This window comes from Acomys russatus, chromosome 20 (assembly GCF_903995435.1).
Source record: "Acomys russatus chromosome 20, mAcoRus1.1, whole genome shotgun sequence".
NCBI lineage: Eukaryota > Metazoa > Chordata > Mammalia > Rodentia > Muridae > Acomys > Acomys russatus.
The window spans coordinates 49,663,272-49,682,158 of record NC_067156.1 but is presented as its reverse complement, the minus strand read 5'-3'; the positions used below and the strand labels follow the sequence as shown (position 1 = coordinate 49,682,158).

Genomic DNA, 18,887 nt, shown 5'->3' with positions numbered 1-18,887 from the left:
GAATAGCATGTGGAGATTTAGGTGGGTGTGTATGACCTTTTTATTGTTGAAATTTGTCATTTAAGTATCTGATCATGTCTCTTCACAATAACTTGGCCTTCTTGATTGTACGAGATTGTAGTAATGTAATTAATCTTCCATAAATTGCAAATTTCCTTAAAGCCGTTGCTAGTATAAGCAGGACTCTCATCAGTTTTTAGTTGTAATGGGAGCATAGGCAGGAGAAGATGTATAATAAATGCTTCTCAGCATCTGAGGTGGTTTCACCTCTGTGAGCAGAAGCAACAGTCATATTAGAAAAAATATCAACTGTTACATGAACATATTTTAAATGTGCAAATTCTGGTATATGAATATTATCTGTTTGCCAAATGCCATTGGGTTCTATCTCTTGAGGATTAAGCCCCTTTAAAGTAAATATTTAGGATAATAATTATCTATAGATACTGTAGCACGCTACCTGCTAGTTATTATTAGTGTGCAACAAATACACTACATACACACATACACACTACACTCACATACATACTACTAAACACACACACACACTACTACACACATATAATGCACTATAACACACACACTACACTACATACACACCACACTACACACATAGCACTACGTAAACACACTGTACTACACACACACTACACTTACATGTACATACACCCTACACCTTCCTGTGCCTTTTCAAGCCTTGTCTCCCTCTCAGCCTCTCCTGGCCTGGAAAAGCAAGTGTCTTCCTCAACACTGTGAGAGCAGGGCCTGCCAAGATTCCTGTGCTGTGGCAGACATCCACACACATTTGTTGAGTTAATTCATCAGGAATGGGGTTCAGTTTGAGGTCTTGTGGTCCAGAGTTCATGCTGATTGCTTTATTCTTTGTTATATCTGAGCCATGACACACAAAGATGCTTAGCTTTTCTGCTCCAGTGTTTATAAGGAGAATAAATGTCTTCCTCTGCTACTTCCCCCACTGTGCATCTCAACAAAATTAATTTCACCTTTCTCAAGATGGCCGATGTACCAGTCCAAGTAAAAGGGGACATTTGAGATGACAATGTGTTTATTGCTACTGAGGTTGAACAATTGAGATTTTTACATTTTTTTCTATTTGTTTTATATGTATGGATGTTTGGCCTGTATGCATGCCTGTGAACCCTGTGCATGCCTGCTAGCCACAGAGGTGAGAAGAGGGAAGCAGAGTCCCCAGAACTGGAGTTGCAGGTGGTTGTGTGGCATCATGTTAGTGCTGGGAATCGAACCCATGTTCTTTGGAAGACCAGTCAGCGCTCATCTTAACCACTGTACCATCTCACTAGTCCCAAGACTGATATTTTTGCTTACCATTAGCTTTGCACTTCAAATAAGCCCAGGCTTTTCACCAGTTAGACAGTGTCATCACTGAAAAAATAAAAGATGACAAAGGGCCTCCAGGGAGGACATGACAGTTCAGAGAGACCACAAGATTGGCTGGGGATGCAGATATGGAGGGAGTTCTGAGACAGGGCCTGGACGCTAGAGATGGCTCTGGGTTGGCGAGGCTGGATCCAGGACATGGCTCGGGATCTTACCAAGAGAGACACAGAATGAAAGGGGTGAGTGATACTGACTGTTCCTGCTTCTGGAATCTGTTTTCTTTCTTTCCTCTGAGTTTGTCAGCCACAGTAGTATGTGCTGGTAATGCACCACTGGTCACACATGGACACATATTGCTTTGCAGCATTTGCCAGTTCCCATGATGTGCCGCCCTCACAGGGCTCATGTGAAGCTGTCATGGTTGGGGACAATGGTCTCAGGGGCCATAGAGTGGGCAAGTGTGGGGTGCAGAGAGCTCCAAGACACTCTTAAAGAACATCAGTCACAAAGACAAACAGGGGGCAATGCCTTGAGCCCTGCATCTGCCCCTCCACTGCTGTGACTCTCTTTATCCAAGCAAAGGCACCAGCTCCCTTGAACAAACCTTTCCTAAATGGCACAAGTGACAATCCAGCACCACACTGGCATGAGAATGAAGTGTGTTCACAGTGAAATTGTGACAGTGAGCTAAGAGAGTTGGAATGTTTAAGTATGACTGTAGCTTTATAGTATACAGAGCCAAAAACTAATATGGGGCACAAACTATACCCTGTAATAATGAGGGCCCTGAGCTTACCTGATATCTCAGTAGGAGAAAAGGGCTTAGTTTCAAGTTCACAGAAACAAAACAGTCCTTGATTTTTAAAAATGAATCATTCATTATAGAAGAACTTGACTTGAATACTGAAAGAAATTGTAAATCTAATTTAAGATTTGTCCTACTCACATCAAATACATTTTTCTGCTACATATGTCTAGCTATCTGTGGGGAGATTACTATTAATTAAAAAAAATATGTATAGGTGTGTGTGTGTGTGTGTGTGTGTGTGTGTGTGTGTGTGTGTGTGTAAGAGCTGGAATCAGGTTTGTAATTAGATATGCATTCATTTCACTGTAATGTCACTGAAGGCCACTCGGTGACACATATCATAAAGTCCTACTGAAGGTAAACAGCAGGGCACTAACAATTCATAGTGTGTGAGCTTCAGAAACCACAAGAAAACTATGTGAAAGCATTTTGATAGCTCTCATTTGTTTAATGGATGGCCATGTGGTATTTTAATTGTGTTACCATAGTTCACTTGTAGTTGACCTTTCTGATAACTATACCAGAGGCTTTGCTCTCCCGAGAAGAGTGACATGAAATAGAATTGATCTTTGTGGGTTTTTTTCTGTGTTGGGGATGGGCCAAGGGCCTGGCACAGTATTCAGTAAGTCCTCTACAGTGGGCCACAGGCCCACCATCCATGGATACCCCTGACCATCTCTATAGGGTGCCCTTACCTGGCTACTCCTCCTCAGCAGGTGAGATGCCATTTTTCTTGTATCTGTCCTGTTTCCCTGTATCTGTCTATTTTCTTTTTCCTTCATTTTGTTTTTTTCATGGTCAAAAGGATATTTTAGAGTTAGAAAGACCTTAAGAAGTTATTTTATAAGGTAAAAAAAAAAATCCTATGAGCATTACCTTCCCTACTTTTTCTGTGGGTGTATACAAGAGGGCAGTGTCTAATTAGAGAGTCAGACCAATCGCCATCATGGACATTAGGCTATATGTTGGTCACTTACGTCAAGTCAAAGTAACCAACTTAATGTCTTCCAGATGTGATCTACACCAGCAGTTCTCAGCGATAGAAGTAACAGTGTGTTAAAGACGTGCCTTTAAAAAAACATAGACAGGGTCTCACTATAGAGCCCAACAGTGCTACATATCAATATGTAGGCCAGGCTGGCCACAGATTCACAGAGATTCCTCTGTCTCTGCCTCCAGAGTGTTTGCCACCATACATAGCCTAAAGATGTGCTTTTATATCTACTGCAGTTTATAACAGGCTTAATACTTTAAAATGCATGTCTGTCACTCAGTCTAGCCCATCTGCCATGGATCTTTAAACATTATGCATTTTGTATCCTCGCTATACTTTTTAAATCACCATTTCACTTGTGAGACACATTAAGACTCATAGATGTAGTCCTTGGCCTGCCATACATTTGCATTTACTGATGGCCTTACGGTGCAGTTTCTGAACATGCCATAATTTAATCTTCCCTGCTGCCTATGAAGATTAGTCCTAATTGGCAGCTTATTTAAATTTCTTTTTCAGAGGTATAATCACGCTTTGAAAAATAAGATCCTAACAAGATTGGAAAGGAAATGCTTTGCCATTTAAGATGATATTTAACACGATGAACTAAATAGTCATTTTTATATGTGAAATGTGTCATTGTTATGTGCCTGGGGAAAAGTGTGACTTAGGGCAACATTATCTGAAGAAACATACTGATTTATGTAAACAAGCTATCTGTGAACATAGTTAACCTGTTCCCAAATGGGCAATTTACTCTAAATAAAAGCCAGTATGTTGTTGCATGCCCAGTAACATATGCTTATAATTACTTTGGTGACCCTTGTACATAGGTTTGCCTGCGTCACTCTCTGGTGCTGTTTGATCTAATTTTTCCTGTTTATTTGAATCACCACATGTGCAGAGGTCATTCTCAAATCTATCCTTTCAGCCAGGGGTTCCCTTCCAGCCATGAGTCCCATATGACTTCCAGCTTAAACTGTGATCTCTTCTGTGGGTCCTAAGCCGAGCTCTCTCACTCCAGGAGCCTTTGCTGTCTTACCTGTGCTCCCACTGCCCTGATGGTCGTGTCTCTTGGTAGCTGCTTCGGAGTTCTGATTTTATGAATTCTCTACAAAAACCTGACCTTGGCCAGTGTAGCCTGGGCATACTGTAGTGTCTTTTATGATCTATGTACATATCATATGTGTGTGCATGAAGATGCTCATGCCTGAATACTGCATATACATCATTTCCACTCTTATTTCTCCCCCTCCAACTCTACCCATTGCCATCTACTCCCTCAAAAGTTCATGACCTCTTCTTTTAAAATTAGTACTGTTATATGGATGCGCAGACATACATATGTAACCTACTGAGCACATTGAGTGTATACATGTGTTTAGGGTTGACCAGTTTGGATTGCATAACCTTTGAGGGAGCTTGCCCGTGGAAAAGAATGATTTTTCCTTCTTGCATCAGCTAATGGTTGTCTGTAGCTCTCTATCTAGGATGGAGCCCTGTGAAATTTCCCTTATCCAAGTTGACGGATAGTCTTTCTGACTTGATTATTTTTTACAACCTCTTCTGGTAATCCATTCTTCACAGCCAATATTCCAGGCCCAGGATAAATGCATAACAGTTCTATAAATAAAATATTCTGCTAAATTAGGCCATAGGATATTCTTGTTTTACAAATGTTTTCTCTAACTTTCTAAATTAATAAAACCAGAAATGTAGTAATAATTTAGATTTTTATTTTAAAGGCTGGAAAAATGGATGAGAGGTTAAAAGCACCTGCTGCTCTTGCAGAGGACCTAGGTTCAGTTCCCAGCATCCACATGACAGTTCACACCTACCTATAACTTTAGTTCCAGGGAATACAACATGCTCTTCTGATCTCTGTGAGCTCCCACATGCACAAGGTGCACAAGGTGTACACTCAAGCACACCCACAGACATGTAAAATAAAAATAAGCAAATATTTTAACAAATAAAATTTAAAGTAATTTAAATTTTGATAGTTAAATCTGCATGTTAAAATAACTGGAGATTTTATTAAGAGGCTTTCTTGGTCTTTCCACCTTTTCCAGATTTTTCCTCTCCATAAGTGCTTGTGTTTTCTTTTATCACTGATAAACATGTGTGCACTGACACACTGTAACTCCTTAGTGATGCTTTGCACGGATCTCAGTCCAGGGAAGAGGGAGTGACCATTTGGAGGGTCGGCAGCGCCTCTGAAGCTAATGCATCTCCGGCCATCCTACCCACACACAGCGAGAGTGCCCAGGGTGAGCCAGGCAGGCAGCCAGTGTCAGAAAGATGCTGAAAGAGAGAGAGGTTTAGTCACCCAGTGTGACTTGGGCACAGTGGGGCATCAAAAGGAGGAAGGAGCCAACTCATCTAGGAATGAAGATGGAGCGAGTTAGAGTTATATAGTTTCGCAAAGGGACGTCTGGTGAGTCTTGGTTGATGAGAAGATTTTGCTTCCTTTGGACACTGACACAAGTCTTACTATGTAGCCTCAGATGGGTGAGCTCTCCTGCCTCAGTCTCCCAAGCGTGGAGATCATGATAGCCAGTTGAGATGAGAACCTAAAGGCCTGTCGCCTTTAAACGTTCCACTAAGTCGAGCCATAGAATATTCACTAGGTACATACATTGGATACTTAAAGGAAGAAGACTGCATGCTAAGTCAAAGGAGAAGCACGTCCTTGTTCCTGGTTTCTGTATTTGGTGTGGAGTAGAAAGAAATTATATCAAGAGAGAAAGCGAGCAGGCCTTTCTGCCACACCCAGGAAAACGGATGTTTCTAAGCGGTAGCTGGCCGGCATGCGGAGCCTTATACTGCTCAAAGCAAACCCCCGATAGCTGGTCTGACTGACAAAGGGCCAACCTGAACAAATATTAATCAGGATGCTGTTGCCATGGTCCAGAGACCTGAGCTGGGCTGTAGGGATAAAGAGGAGAGTGGGCCACAGAAACATCTTAAGGCAGAGTCCCACTGGTCTTTTTAAGACAGACAAATGACCCCGGGATCTGTCCTGGTTGCTAATGGGTCATTTGGCTGTAGACAGTTCTGATGGAAAAGGAAGCCTGCTACCCTCATTGGAAGGTAGGTCCAGTGAAGGCATCATGTAGGGTGTGTGGGTAGTGCTCAGAAGATAACTCAAAAGAGTCAGTCTTAGAAATGATGGAACTGGAAGGGAGCGAAAAACAGGCCACCCTACTTCCTCATCCTGAAGATTTCTGAAACCTAACAGTGGAAGGCTACAAGATTGGGTCAACTGTACAATAGAGGCAGAGCCTGACAGCCAGATCTGGCTTCCCCCTGAGTGAAAAGAGCAAACATACCCACAGCATAAAGAGCAGGAGAGAAGGCCCGGGACCCACAGAGAAAGGGCAGTCTATGAGGTCACATATGGGAACTTAAAGGGAAGGAAGTACAACCGCACTCTACATCTGTGTAACTTTTGAGAGTCCTCTTCTGCCTTCATTTTTCACACGTAAAAGGCAGGAAGAAAAACTCTCTGTGCTGTTGATTATAATGAGTAAAATGTGCAGAGCTCTTAGCATGAAGGAAGTACTCAGTAAGTGGTAGATTATTATTAATAATCTTGAATTTACCAACCTTTTTGTCTAGTTGTTATTTCCTAAATAAAACAGTGCAACTGTTTCTATCATTAGCATTGCACTGGGTGATGTAAGTTACCTGGAGATGATAAACTCTAAGAGAGATTGTGTATGTGGATTATATGCAAATACCACACAATTTTACACATGAGCCTGAACACCCAAGGATTTGAGTATCCACAAACATCCATGGATCGCGAGGCAATCGCCTGTGTTTGTCAAGGGATGAGTGTCTGAGTTACACATCCCCGTGTAATGTGTGGTCCATCACTTCACCTTTTGCCTCATGCTTCTGACCAAGTTTTTGTCTCTGGCAAACATGTCTTCAAAAACCTAATCTGCCTTTAAAGTTCCACTTTTAATGAATCCGCTGAGCATCACAGTTGCTCCTTTGACACAGTGTCTTGGCTTCTCCGCCTCCAACTCACTGACTCCTCACATCCACAGTGCTTTCATTAGTTCTCCCAACTGACTCTTCCTTGATATTTTGAAGAGCAGAGCACAGTACGAGGTGCTCCTAGTAACATGCCCGAATACTGATGAAAATACGTTGCACTTATCACTTGTTACACTGGACAGGCTGGCCTGGCCTCTTGCATGTGTCAGATAGTGTGACCAGTCTGCCAGTGGCTGTTGACCTTAGTTGTTTCACACAACAGTGTGGGAGTTGCCAGACACATTTCAGCTCAGGTGTGTGCTAGCCAGCTAAGATAGCAACTGACTATGTCACCTTCTAGTCCTGTCTGTGTTCACTGCCCTTGCATATGCCATCCCAGACAGACTCTTTCTCCTCATCCAGCTGAAGCCCCTTCTCCTCATAACTATACCCTATTTGTCTCAGCATCTCAGTTACAGCCACACACGTCATAAAGGCATGAAGATTATTAAATACCAGTTAACGTTGCTGTCTCAAAATACAAGGCTTCCGTGCAAAGGAGTTTTAGTTTTATATTTTCTAAAATAATCCCCCCACAATATTTAATACACATACGCCCATCTTTATTTTTCTTGTTATGACCTCATATCTCATTTCACTGAGATGCTGTAAGGATGGCAAGTGGTGCAATGTTTTTGCAAAGAGCAAGAGTGGGGGATTGTGGGAACGTGCAAAGCAGCTGTGTGTTGTCAGGCTTGGGCATGAACCCAGATGTTCCCCTTCTCAGTTAAACATCACTTCTCTAAGATTAAAAAAATAAATAAATAAACATATTAGGTTGACTTTTCTTGGAGCAATGTGGAAGGCAAAAACTGGGTAAGCACAAAAAATGATCATATGATTTGGGACTGGAAGATTCTTGGAGTGATTTTTTTGTTCTGTTTTCCCTCTGGCTTTGACATATTTTTTTTACGTTACACTGTCTTCTAACTGTTACTCCATGTTGGTTTTAGTTGTCTTTATCCAGATGATGAACAAAGGCATGTGTAACATCAGTGTGATTTATTAGTGGCTTGGAGTGGTCCACTTGGGTTCTGCATGTTTTTTTGTCTAAGTACCCAGATTGCACCGCCAATGCTCCACCATTCTCTGTAGCTCTAAAACCCGTGGGAAGCATCAGAATCTGCCTACATCTCAGTAGACTTGGGTCTACACTAAAGTCAGTGCAGAGCTTTCACCACAAGGCAGAAAGGAACATCTTTGGTTTTAAGTCACTAAGAAGACTGAAGTATGCAATAGAATGTTTGACCATAGAGATGTCTTCCCATCTTCTTCCCTCCGCAGCTTGAAGGGAGCTGATGCTGGCAATGGCATCAGGGTGTTTGTGCCTGATATTGGGATGTTCATTGCAAGTCTGACCATCTGGCTGGTCTGCAGAAACATTGTGAAGAAACCAGACATGGAAGAAGTAACTCAATTTAATTATGATTGTGAAAATGAAGAACTGGTAAGTGTGACCACCTGCGTCTTTCTTTTTCAGTTCTCAAGGCCTTCCCTCTGAGACTGAATAGAGTCAGTAAGCAGAGCGCTGTGTGGCTCCCTGTGCATGAGGCACAAGGGAGCATTGTTGCTATGCAGAGCAGTCTGGGTGCTGCTACTGGGCAGACACTCATGTCCACACCTTGGTGATGAGGACACAGTGACAGGCTTGACAGGCCCGTCTTTCCTGAGGGTCTCACAGTGGGATTAGGAACAGCCTGTTTGTGCTTTCTTCACCTCAGATGATCACCTGGCCTCACTGTGCCCTAGTGTTATGTCAGGTGGCCAAGCCTGGAAAGTCATCCACAGCATTACAACCCACTTACTCTGCAGATCTGAGCTATTGCAGGATATTTTGAGAAGTAGTGCACGGTAACTTTTGAAGAAAAATGATCTTAAGTACCCGCTCAACTTTCCAGCCTGTGCAATTTCATCCTGATGTATAGCTGGGTGACTGTGCACCTCACCCTCTTAGTTTTTGTGTTAGCTCAGAATATTTGGGTCAGGCCATTTTAAGATGCTCCACTAAGGGAAAGATTTCATTTGGAAACATAGACGAGAATTCTAAAATATATAATGAATGAAGAAGTTTCAGAAGCACATGCTGAGTGATGAGCATGTTTGTAGTTATGTCTAGGGGTGGGGACATGCCACATTCCCTCTTGACACACACCAAAGCGTGGCCATGTCCTAAGGACTGAACATTGTTCTGGGAGTTAAAGTGGCACCAGTTTAAAAAGCAATTGACATTTTTAGGTAGAAAGATAAAACTTTGAAGAAAAAAAGCTACCCAGAAACACTTGGTTTGGACATTTAACACATGGTATCTACCAGATGATTTACTCATAAGCACTGGAAAGAAGCTAAATCTGGAAAACATAACTTAACTGGAATTTTGTATGTTAGGAACGTTAACCACACATGCATCAGGAATTGCATACATTAGGAACGTTAACCATGCATGCATCAGGAATTGCATACATTAGGAACATTAACCATGCATGCAACAAAAAAAGAGAATGCTCAGTAATGGTAAAGGGCTTCTATATATCACAAATAAGCAGAAAATTGCCCTAAGTATTTAGTTATAATCAAACAATTCAGAGGAAATATAATTCTATAATAGAAAAATTAAATTTATATTACTGCCTAAACTCTTATGAATTAAAGATAGGCAACTATGCTGTGTATCCATATTCTGATATTTTAGGGCAAAAAAGATACAAAGCATAAAAGTAATTACAGCAGAGTGACTGCTAAACAAATCTTTCATTCAGGTCTACAATCATAAAATCAGATATAACTTGGAAATATTTTTCTTTCTGTTGATGGTATAATTTCAAGATAGGAAATTTTAATAGAGTATGTTTTTAATATTTTATTAATTTATTCATATTACATCTAAATTGTTATCCCATCCCTTCATAGAGTATGTTTTTATATTGCACTGTTATATTAGAGTGCTTACAGTTTTAAAAGTGTTTAATTAATTAATTATTAGGAAAAAGTGTCTAGTTTGTAACAGTAATCACAGTAACTGAAATTTTGTACACTTAGGGTTTTCCTAAATCTCTATAAAGACAAAGCTGTGTTTTGGGGCTTGTTCACTGTACTTAAAACCTAAGGGATAATTGTTGGAGACTGACTGGTCTTTGAGGGCAGATGTGGTGGCCTACACACAGTGGCTGTGTGATGCTAAGGGCGATTATTGTTTTTCTTTTTCTACAAAATGAGGCTTATAAGCTGGGGGTATAACTCAGGAGATGACATGTGCTTACCATGTCTGAGGCCCTGGGTTCAATCACCACCAAAAGTATTAGTAATGCATTATGTATTTGTTGTAACATAAACTGTAGTGTTAAACAGGTAGCTCATAGTATAGTGTATACTGATTTGGGGGTGATTAATAAGTTCCTGCTTGCTTTAGTTTGTTCTATGATTAGAGAAGTACAGAAACTTAATATTCAAGGTCCTAAGTCAACCCAACTCAGTGGGGAAAATCCCTCTGTACCACTAATAACTCAACATGGATGAGTTTGAATGCCAGGAACAGATGTTGTTTCTGTTGACCAAGGAACACTTGGCAGCAATCAGTACAGAAGAGAGTTGTAGTTAAGGGTAAGGTGCTTCTGAGGAAGATGAGAGACTAACACAAACATGTGCATTAATTCTAAAACCACACTCCCACCCTGCTCGTACCCTGTTCTCATACTTAGGCCTGTGACAACTCTGTCCTGTTTGAAATGAATATTCCAGCCAGGCATGTGTGGCTATACACACTTGTAACCCCAGCACTTGGGAGGTGGGTACAGGAAGATCAGGAAGGGTCTAAGGCCAGCTTCAGTGTCATGAGACCTTGTCGCAAAAAAAGAAAAGAAAATCAACAGGGAGGAAGGAAGAAGGGAGGAAGGAATGCTAATGTGTTTTGTAAGTTCATCCGTAAGCTCAACACTTCCACCGTGCTTTCTAGTGCCTGTCATTCCTCAGCCTCCCAGGACACTAGAGTTTGGTACATAGAATGCCCACCTGATCTCTGCCTTCACAAGAAGGCTGTGAAGTTTGGGTCATGCTATTTTTTCCCCTCAGAGCAAGAAACAAAGAATGGGAGAAATCAGTCATTCTCCTGGCACCTCCTAATTAGACACTTGGCATTTGCTCATTTCTAACCCAATATTTAATTCAAAGTCACTGGCTTTAAATTTCCCAGGCCCCGGGTTTTCTAGCAGATGTTTGCCACATGGAACTGTTCAGAGTGGCAAAAAGTTGGGCAGCTGCCCAGGCACCTGCAAACCTCACACTGGGTGACTTGTGAGAGAAATGTCCTGTCTGCGGCTGTCCCGGATACGCGATGCTGTCACTCCTGGTAGTAACAGCAAGAGACTCTTTTCACAGCTTTGAAAGGTCACACTCAGAAATTTGGGAAACTCCCAGTCCTCTGAGCCCCAGAGTGTGGCATGCTGTCACGGAAGCTTGGACAGAGAAGTCCACAGCATAATACTATGGAAGCCAGGCACCCAGGCCGAGCCATGGGCCAGAACTGGTTGCATACTCTTTTGTCTCCTCATACTTAGGCCTCTGACCCCAATGCACAATTGAGCACATGTAAGCAGTCTATCGCGAATGATTTCTCTGCTGGGACTGAAGGTGAGGAAGCCTGTCCCAAAGTCATTTTCACCTGTTACATCCTTTACTGGGTTCCTGCAGTGTGCCAGCCTGCTAGATAGATGGTATTTAAGAACCATTGGCCTGTCTCTCTGTCTCTGTTTCTGTCTCTGTCTCTCTGTCTCTGTCTCTGTGTCTCTCTGTCTCTGTGTCTCTCTGTCTCTGTGTCTCTCTCTCTCTGTGTCTCTCTCTCTGTCTCTCTGTCTCTCTCTGTCTCTCTCTCTCTCTCTCTCTCTCTCTCTCTCTCTCACACACACACACACACACACACACCTACTTAGAATCTCATAGAAGCTTCTCTTCTGTATTCCATCCCTCACATAGCACTGGGCATGGTAACAAGATGCTCAGTAGAACAAGGAATGACTAGATGGGTGGATGGACCAGGCACAGAAAGGGAGATATAAGTAGTATGTTGTATGTATGTATGTATGTATGTATGTATGTGTGTGTGTGTATGTATGTGTGTGTGTATGTATGTATATATGTATGTATGTATGTATGTATGTATGTATGTATGTATGTATGTATGTATATATGTATGTATGTATGTATGTATGCAAGCATGCATGCACGGATAGAGAAGGAAGGAAATCTGTTGGTTGCAAAGCACACCCAGCCCTGCTCAGCCTTTTGACACCTTCATAACTAAGACCAAAACGTGTTTACCTGGTCTGCATTTTAGAGCACAGTTGAATCTTGAAGAAGGACTGCTGTGCCCTCCAAGAACTGCTTTTGCCATCATCCCTCAGTGCCGTAGGGTATGCATGCGCAGCCGTCCTTGGCAGATCCCCAGGAAAGAAAATAGGTGAAGCAGTCGGTAATAATGCCTAAAACTAAAGACACGCTGAGGGCTTCTCCTGGTGTGCAGGGTGGATACCTGCCTCCTTACCTAAAGACTGCTTTGGTTTCATGGTGCTCTGGTTAAGTGATTTCCTATAGAGGAGATATCAATAAGAGGCCAGTTTGATTTGCTCCATCTCCAGTGTTTCAGATGATGCTAGGTGACTCCTGAAGGCCATTGCCCTCTAACTTGGTACTTTAACCTGGAAACCTTTCTCTCACAGTGCCAGAAATGTTCCTATGGGTACTGAGTCTCAGGAGCAGAAAGGTCTGTAAACTCCCACAGATTCGCTGCTGCCTGACCGGCCCCTGCTCATACCTCAGTTGTGCTCCTGCCTTTACTAAATCGCCAGAGCTCTTCAGAGGCCTCAAGCAACACTTGCACTCAGTCTCCAAGTGAGATAGGATGAGGCTGGCATTGATCTTATTAAATGACGAGAGAATGCTCCTAAAGTAAGGTCAGCAACTGGGTAAAATGGTTTACGTGTAAAGTGCTGTCAAGCTAGACTGGCATAGCATACGTGATAGGACACCACAGAATGGCAGTCTGCCCTGGCCATCACGGGGAAAGCTAGGAAGACCATTTGTCCTCTGCTATGAGTCATGAGCACTTTCCCCTCCCATCTGTGGACTATTTCTATGAGATGAACCCATTTTGTTAAGATAAATTGTTAACTTTAAAAAGTAAACAATGCATAAACAAGGGTGACACTTCGGAAAATGTTCCCTTTGCCTCACAGACCTCTTGGCTCATTCCACTTGACTTTGATGGACGTCCATAGAAATGCTGCTGAAAGCTGACTTTTCACCACAGAGAACAGGAAAGGGGTTCAGCTGCAACAGAAGCTCAGTTTTGGGGGTCCAGGTCTTCAGTAGAATCAGAGGAGGCACCAGAGACACATTTCCTCAATGTGTCTCCCAGAGAACAGAATCTTTAAGAAGGGCTTTGCACCCTTGCCAATGGCCTTTAAGCAGGCAGGATATGGAGCCAAGATGACGGTCTAGAATTGCTGTGGGGCCCCCTTTGATCATCTCTGCCAGGAACTTCCAGGGCTTCTCACTCAGTGAGTCTGAGGTACATCCTGGCAAGCTCTTGGTCTGATCTTTCCGAGATGGTCTTGGGTTTTATGCCCTTAGATGGAAGTATGTGATGTTGGGGATAAAGAACTTGAATACTCAGGTCCTATCAAAAGTAGTTCTGCGTCTTCATCAAAATCCATGCGGGCGGTGGGGGGCAGGGGACAGCCTGTGAAACATGCTACCTGCAGGAGGCAGGTGTGGAGATGAGATGACCTCTTAAGGAAAGTGTGTCTATAGCCCGGAAACATCCACCCCGAAACATTGCATCTATATCTGAAATTAGGAATGTTTTTTTTTTCCAGTAGCACTTTTATATTTTGGTTGTAATTTACATAGAATATTTGCAGTTATTTATAGGGTACAGTGTGGTGTTTCAATGTGTGGATAAGTTGTAGAATCATCAAATTATACAATTGATACATCTATTATTGTGTCTACTTATACTTCAAGTCCTCTGTGAGCTATTATTTTATTTTTTGTATTAATTTATTCTTGTTACATCTCAATGGTTATCCCATCCCTTGTATCCTCCCATTCTTCCCTCCCTCCCATTTTCCCATTATTCCCCTCCCCTATGGCTGTTCCTGAGGAGGATTACCTCCCCCTGTATATGCTCACAGGGTATCAAGTCTCTTCTTGGTAACCTGCTGTCCTTCCTCTGAGTGCCACCAGGTCTCCCCCTCCAGGGGATATGGTCAAATGTGAGGCACCAGAGTACGTGAGAAAGTAGTATCCCACTCTCCACTCAACTGTGGAGAATGTTCTGACCATTGGCGAGACCTGGGTAGGGGTTTAAAGTTTACCGCCTATATTGTCCTTGGCTGGTGCCTTAGTTTGAGCGGGACCCCTGGGCCCAGTTCTGCCTATCATAATGTTCTACTTGTAGGTTTCTAGGACCCTCTGGGTCCTTCTACTTTGCTAGTCTCCCATGCTTCTCTCATCTAGAGTCCCAATAGGATGTCCTCCCCTCTGTCCCAGTTTCCTGGTAAGTCAAGGCTTTCATGGGACATGCCCCTTGGGCTATTATGCAGATATAAGTGAGTATATACCATTTGAGTCTTTCTGCTTCTGGGTTAACTCACTCATTATGATCATTTCTAGTTCAATCCATTTGTCCACAAATTTTGGGAATTCCTTGTTTTTAATAGCTGAGTAGTATTCCATAGTGTATATGTACCACAGTTTCTTTATCCATTCTTCTACTGAGGGATACTTAGGCTGTTTCCATGTTCTGGCTATTATAAGTAAGGCTGCTATTAACATGGTTGAGCAAATTTTCTTGTTGTGTGCTGGAGCATCTTCTGGGTATATTCCAAGGAGTGGAATAGCTGGGTCTTGAGGAAGCTCTATTCCCATTTTTCTGAGTTAGCACCAGATAGATTTCCAAAGTGGCTGTACTAGTTTGCATTCCCACCAGCAATGAAAGAGTGTTCCTCTCTCCCCACATCCTCGCCAGCATGTGGTGTCGCTTGAATTTTTGATCTTAGCCATTCTGATGGGTGTAAGATGGAATCTCAGAGTTGTTTTGATTTGCATTTCCCTGATAACTAAGGAGCTTGAGCATTTCTTTAAGTGTTTCTCAGCCATTTGATATTTCTCTGTTGAGAATTCTCTGTTTAGTTCTGAGCCCCATTTCCCAATTGGGTTATTTGGTTTGGTGGTGTTTAATTTCTTGAGTTCTTTATATATTTTGCATATTAGACCTTTGTTGGATGTAGGGTTGGTGAAGATCTTTTCCCAGTCTTTAGGCTGTCGCTTTGTTCTCTTGACAGTGTCTCTTGCCTTACAAAAGCTTCTCAGCCTCATGAGGGCCCATTTATTAATGGTTGACATTAAGGCCTGGGCCGTTGGTGTTCTGTTCAGGAAGTTGTCTCCTGTGCCAATATGTTCCAGGCTCTTTCCCACTTTTTCTTCTAAGTGACTTAGTGTCTCTGGTTTTATGTTGAGGTCTTTAATCCACTTGGATTTGAGTTTTGTGCAAGGTGACAAATATGGGTCCAGTTGCATTCTTTTATACATAGACCTCCAGTTAGACCAGCACCATTTGTTGAAGATTCTATCCTTTTTCCATGGAATGGATTTGGCTTCTTTGTCAAAAATCAAGTGACCATATGTGTGTGGATTCATATCTGGGTCTTTGATTTGATTCCACTGATCAACCAGCCTGTTGCTGTGCCAGTACCATACTGTTTTAATTACTGTTGCTTTATAGTACAGTTTCAGATCAGGTATGGAGATTCCTCCGGAGCACCTTTTATTGTACAAGATTGTTTTAGCTATTCTGGGTTTTTTTGTTTTTCCATATGAAGTTCAGAATTGAACTTTCAATGTCTTTAAAAAATCTGTGAGCTATTTTAAAATAATCACCAGTTAATATTGTAAACACTAGGATGTGCCACAGATCACCATAGCACATTTTTTTTTTTTTTTTTTTTTTTTTTTTTTTTTTTTTTTTTTGCTAGGTGAAACCTCACAGCCTCTGGCCAGGGACTTCCCTGCACCTGCCCATCTGCCCAACCTCTGGCAACATCAATCCTCACTTTCCACCCTGAAATTCATCTTTTAGAATCCATAAACAAGTCATATCATACAGGGTTGGTCTTTCTGAGGTGACATATTCCATTGGTCACAGTGTCCTGGAAGCCCAGCCCACTTGTCACAGGGGACAGAAATTCCTGTCAAAATCAACATCTTTAAAGAGACAAAGGAAAGGACTTAAAAGCATAGGTGAGTTTGTACTTTGATAAAGGCAGCAATATTTTATGAGAGATATTACTGGACAGTTTAGGCTGTTAAAGCTTCACCTGATGTTTGAACTCGGCAGTGGCTTATGAATCACAGGCATTAAATCTTCGTTTCCAACTGGTCCTCGTTTGCTTCTAGACCAATTCAAGTCGTGTTCCTACAAGGTGCCAGATTTCTCCAGCAAGCATGGCTGCTTGTTAGTGAACATGATTCCCTGCTTCTGCCAAACTCTAGTGTTTATAGGTTGTCAGAGCAATCCTTGATTGGGGGTCAGGAGTGGGGAAGGCCTGCCAGTTAATATGTCACCCAAGGTGACTAGTGGCAGTTTGGCCCTGACTAAATAGGATAACAGGGCTCATAGTCACAGACCCACCTCCTATCTGCTCAGTGTGTTTGAAACACATTTACAACTGAGGACCTCGGAAAAGCTGATGTAAAAACATCTAGCATATCCAGGACCGTAAAGTGCATTGACATGCCTTTAAGCTTCCAATAACCCCTTCCGGTCTCAGAGAGACCAAGAGAAGGTGTTTGTGTAACCCCACGAAGGCTTGTGAGCAGAGCGCACTGTGATTTCATCAGCAATCGTAGCCATTCTGAAACAGAATAGTGAGTCATCTGTTGTGAGAGTTATGAGTGTGTTTCCTCCTGTGACTCAGGAGGTCCCTGCCATGTTTTCACCTCTTCAAGTATAGCAAGATTTTTGGCCCCCAGTGATTGGAAGGGGATGAGAGGTGTGTGTGTGGCCGGGGGGCGGGGGGTGAGAAGTGAGGAAACTGCTCACCTGGTGTCTGGAGGCCTGGTGTCGGGAATGAAGCTGCTTTTCCTTGATCAGTAAGTAGTGTGGCATCTTTTTTTTTTTTTTTTTTTTGTAGCTGCACGCATGTATTCTGCTTGTAGAGTGATGGAGTAAAGGCTAGCACGAGAGCCAGGCCTGCAGGGCCAGGGAAAAGGTCCCGTAGCCTGGAGATTATATGCCCCAAGAAAAAGAGACAAAGAGAGCCTGTGGAGTTTGGTTCCGCAGCTGGTCCCTATGTGGCATGCTCCTCGACAAACCATGCTGAGATGTGTGGAAATGCAGGCATAGGCAGGCAGCCTACCAAAGAAGAGGCACTTCTGAATTGCCCCAAGGGAATCCTTCCGCTGGGTGCTAATGACCCCAGGCTGACCTCCCCAAATCCCACTTTCCCTTCCGACTTGCTCTAACCACCTGCTTAGTGCCTTGGAGATGAGCCTGGAATGAGGTAGGGAGCCCTGAGGTAGGGACACTTGCTTTCTTCCTAGCTGTCCCTTCTTCTCATTAGAGATGAAACGGACTGGATTGCCTCTTACTCTTCTCTGTCCCTCCCCTCGCACCAGTGAGTTCTGTTGCCTGAGTCATCTGCAGATGCACATGCAAGAAGAGAAACTCAAAGTCAAGTTTATCCCATACACCCTCCAGCTTCCATCTGGTTATTCCAAGGCAGCCACTGGAATGAGCCTGTTGACACAGACTATGTTGAGCTCCTTGGTTAGAGAGACTGGAGAGAGGGCAAAGCGCAGTGAGAGCAGATTAAAGAGGAACTATGTGTGGAGAGGCGGAATGGAGTGTAGCTGAATCTTACCAGGAATTTCACTTTCAGAGGCAAATACAGGTAGGCGGGAATCATTTTTCTAAGATTAGCTGGCAGGGTGAATTAGTTTAATAACTGTGACCTGAATGAGATGGAATACACTCTGACATGAGATCCAAAAGACAATGACTGGGCTGAGTGGAAGGGTCACAGTGATTGGAGCACAGGAGGAGAAAGGAGTGAGGGGGTCACAGGCGGCCTGCAGAGAAGCTGAGAATCCCAGCGTGCAGACCTTCACTATGCAAATTAGAACGCAATGTCCTCTGCTGAGAATAAAAAGGCAAGGAAAGCAGCTGTAGCCTGGGGACACTTGCTTCCTGTCACCCTCTCTTCCCCCGCATAGACTTTGAGAAGTTCTTCCCTCTTCTAGGATGCTCTTTCTGGGGACTTTCACATGGCCCTGTGACATTTGGATCTTAGTCTAAAATGCCACCTCTTCAGAGAGGGTCAATCTGACCTCTGAAACTACCATACACACACACACACACACACACACACACACACACACACACACACACCCTCAATCACAGCTGTATCACACTTGACTGAGGAGCCCTTATTATGGGACACTCATTGGTTTGCTAGCTTATGCTAACTTATTACTAAGTCTCTCATTATAACTCTCAGACACACCGGGTCTTGTGTGGATAAAGCATGTTAATCAACAAGTGCAAGCTCCTCCTTCTGTCCAGGGAAGATATAAATACACTTATCTCTTGGTTTTCATAATAGGTCTGATCCAGGAGCCCTGAAGATA

General features: G+C 42.9%; 1 protein-coding gene across 3 annotated transcripts in view; it reads left to right on the top strand.

Moving 5' to 3' along the window:
• Piezo2 (piezo type mechanosensitive ion channel component 2) overlaps positions 1 to 18,887 on the top strand; it is a 360,353-nt gene that overhangs the window by 214,986 nt on the left and 126,480 nt on the right. For all 3 annotated transcript variants that reach the window (XM_051163421.1, XM_051163420.1, XM_051163419.1), the window contains exon 5: positions 8,493 to 8,655. In XM_051163421.1, coding sequence (XP_051019378.1) covers positions 8,493 to 8,655 — 163 coding nt within the window. The remainder of the gene's footprint in view (positions 1 to 8,492; positions 8,656 to 18,887) is intronic.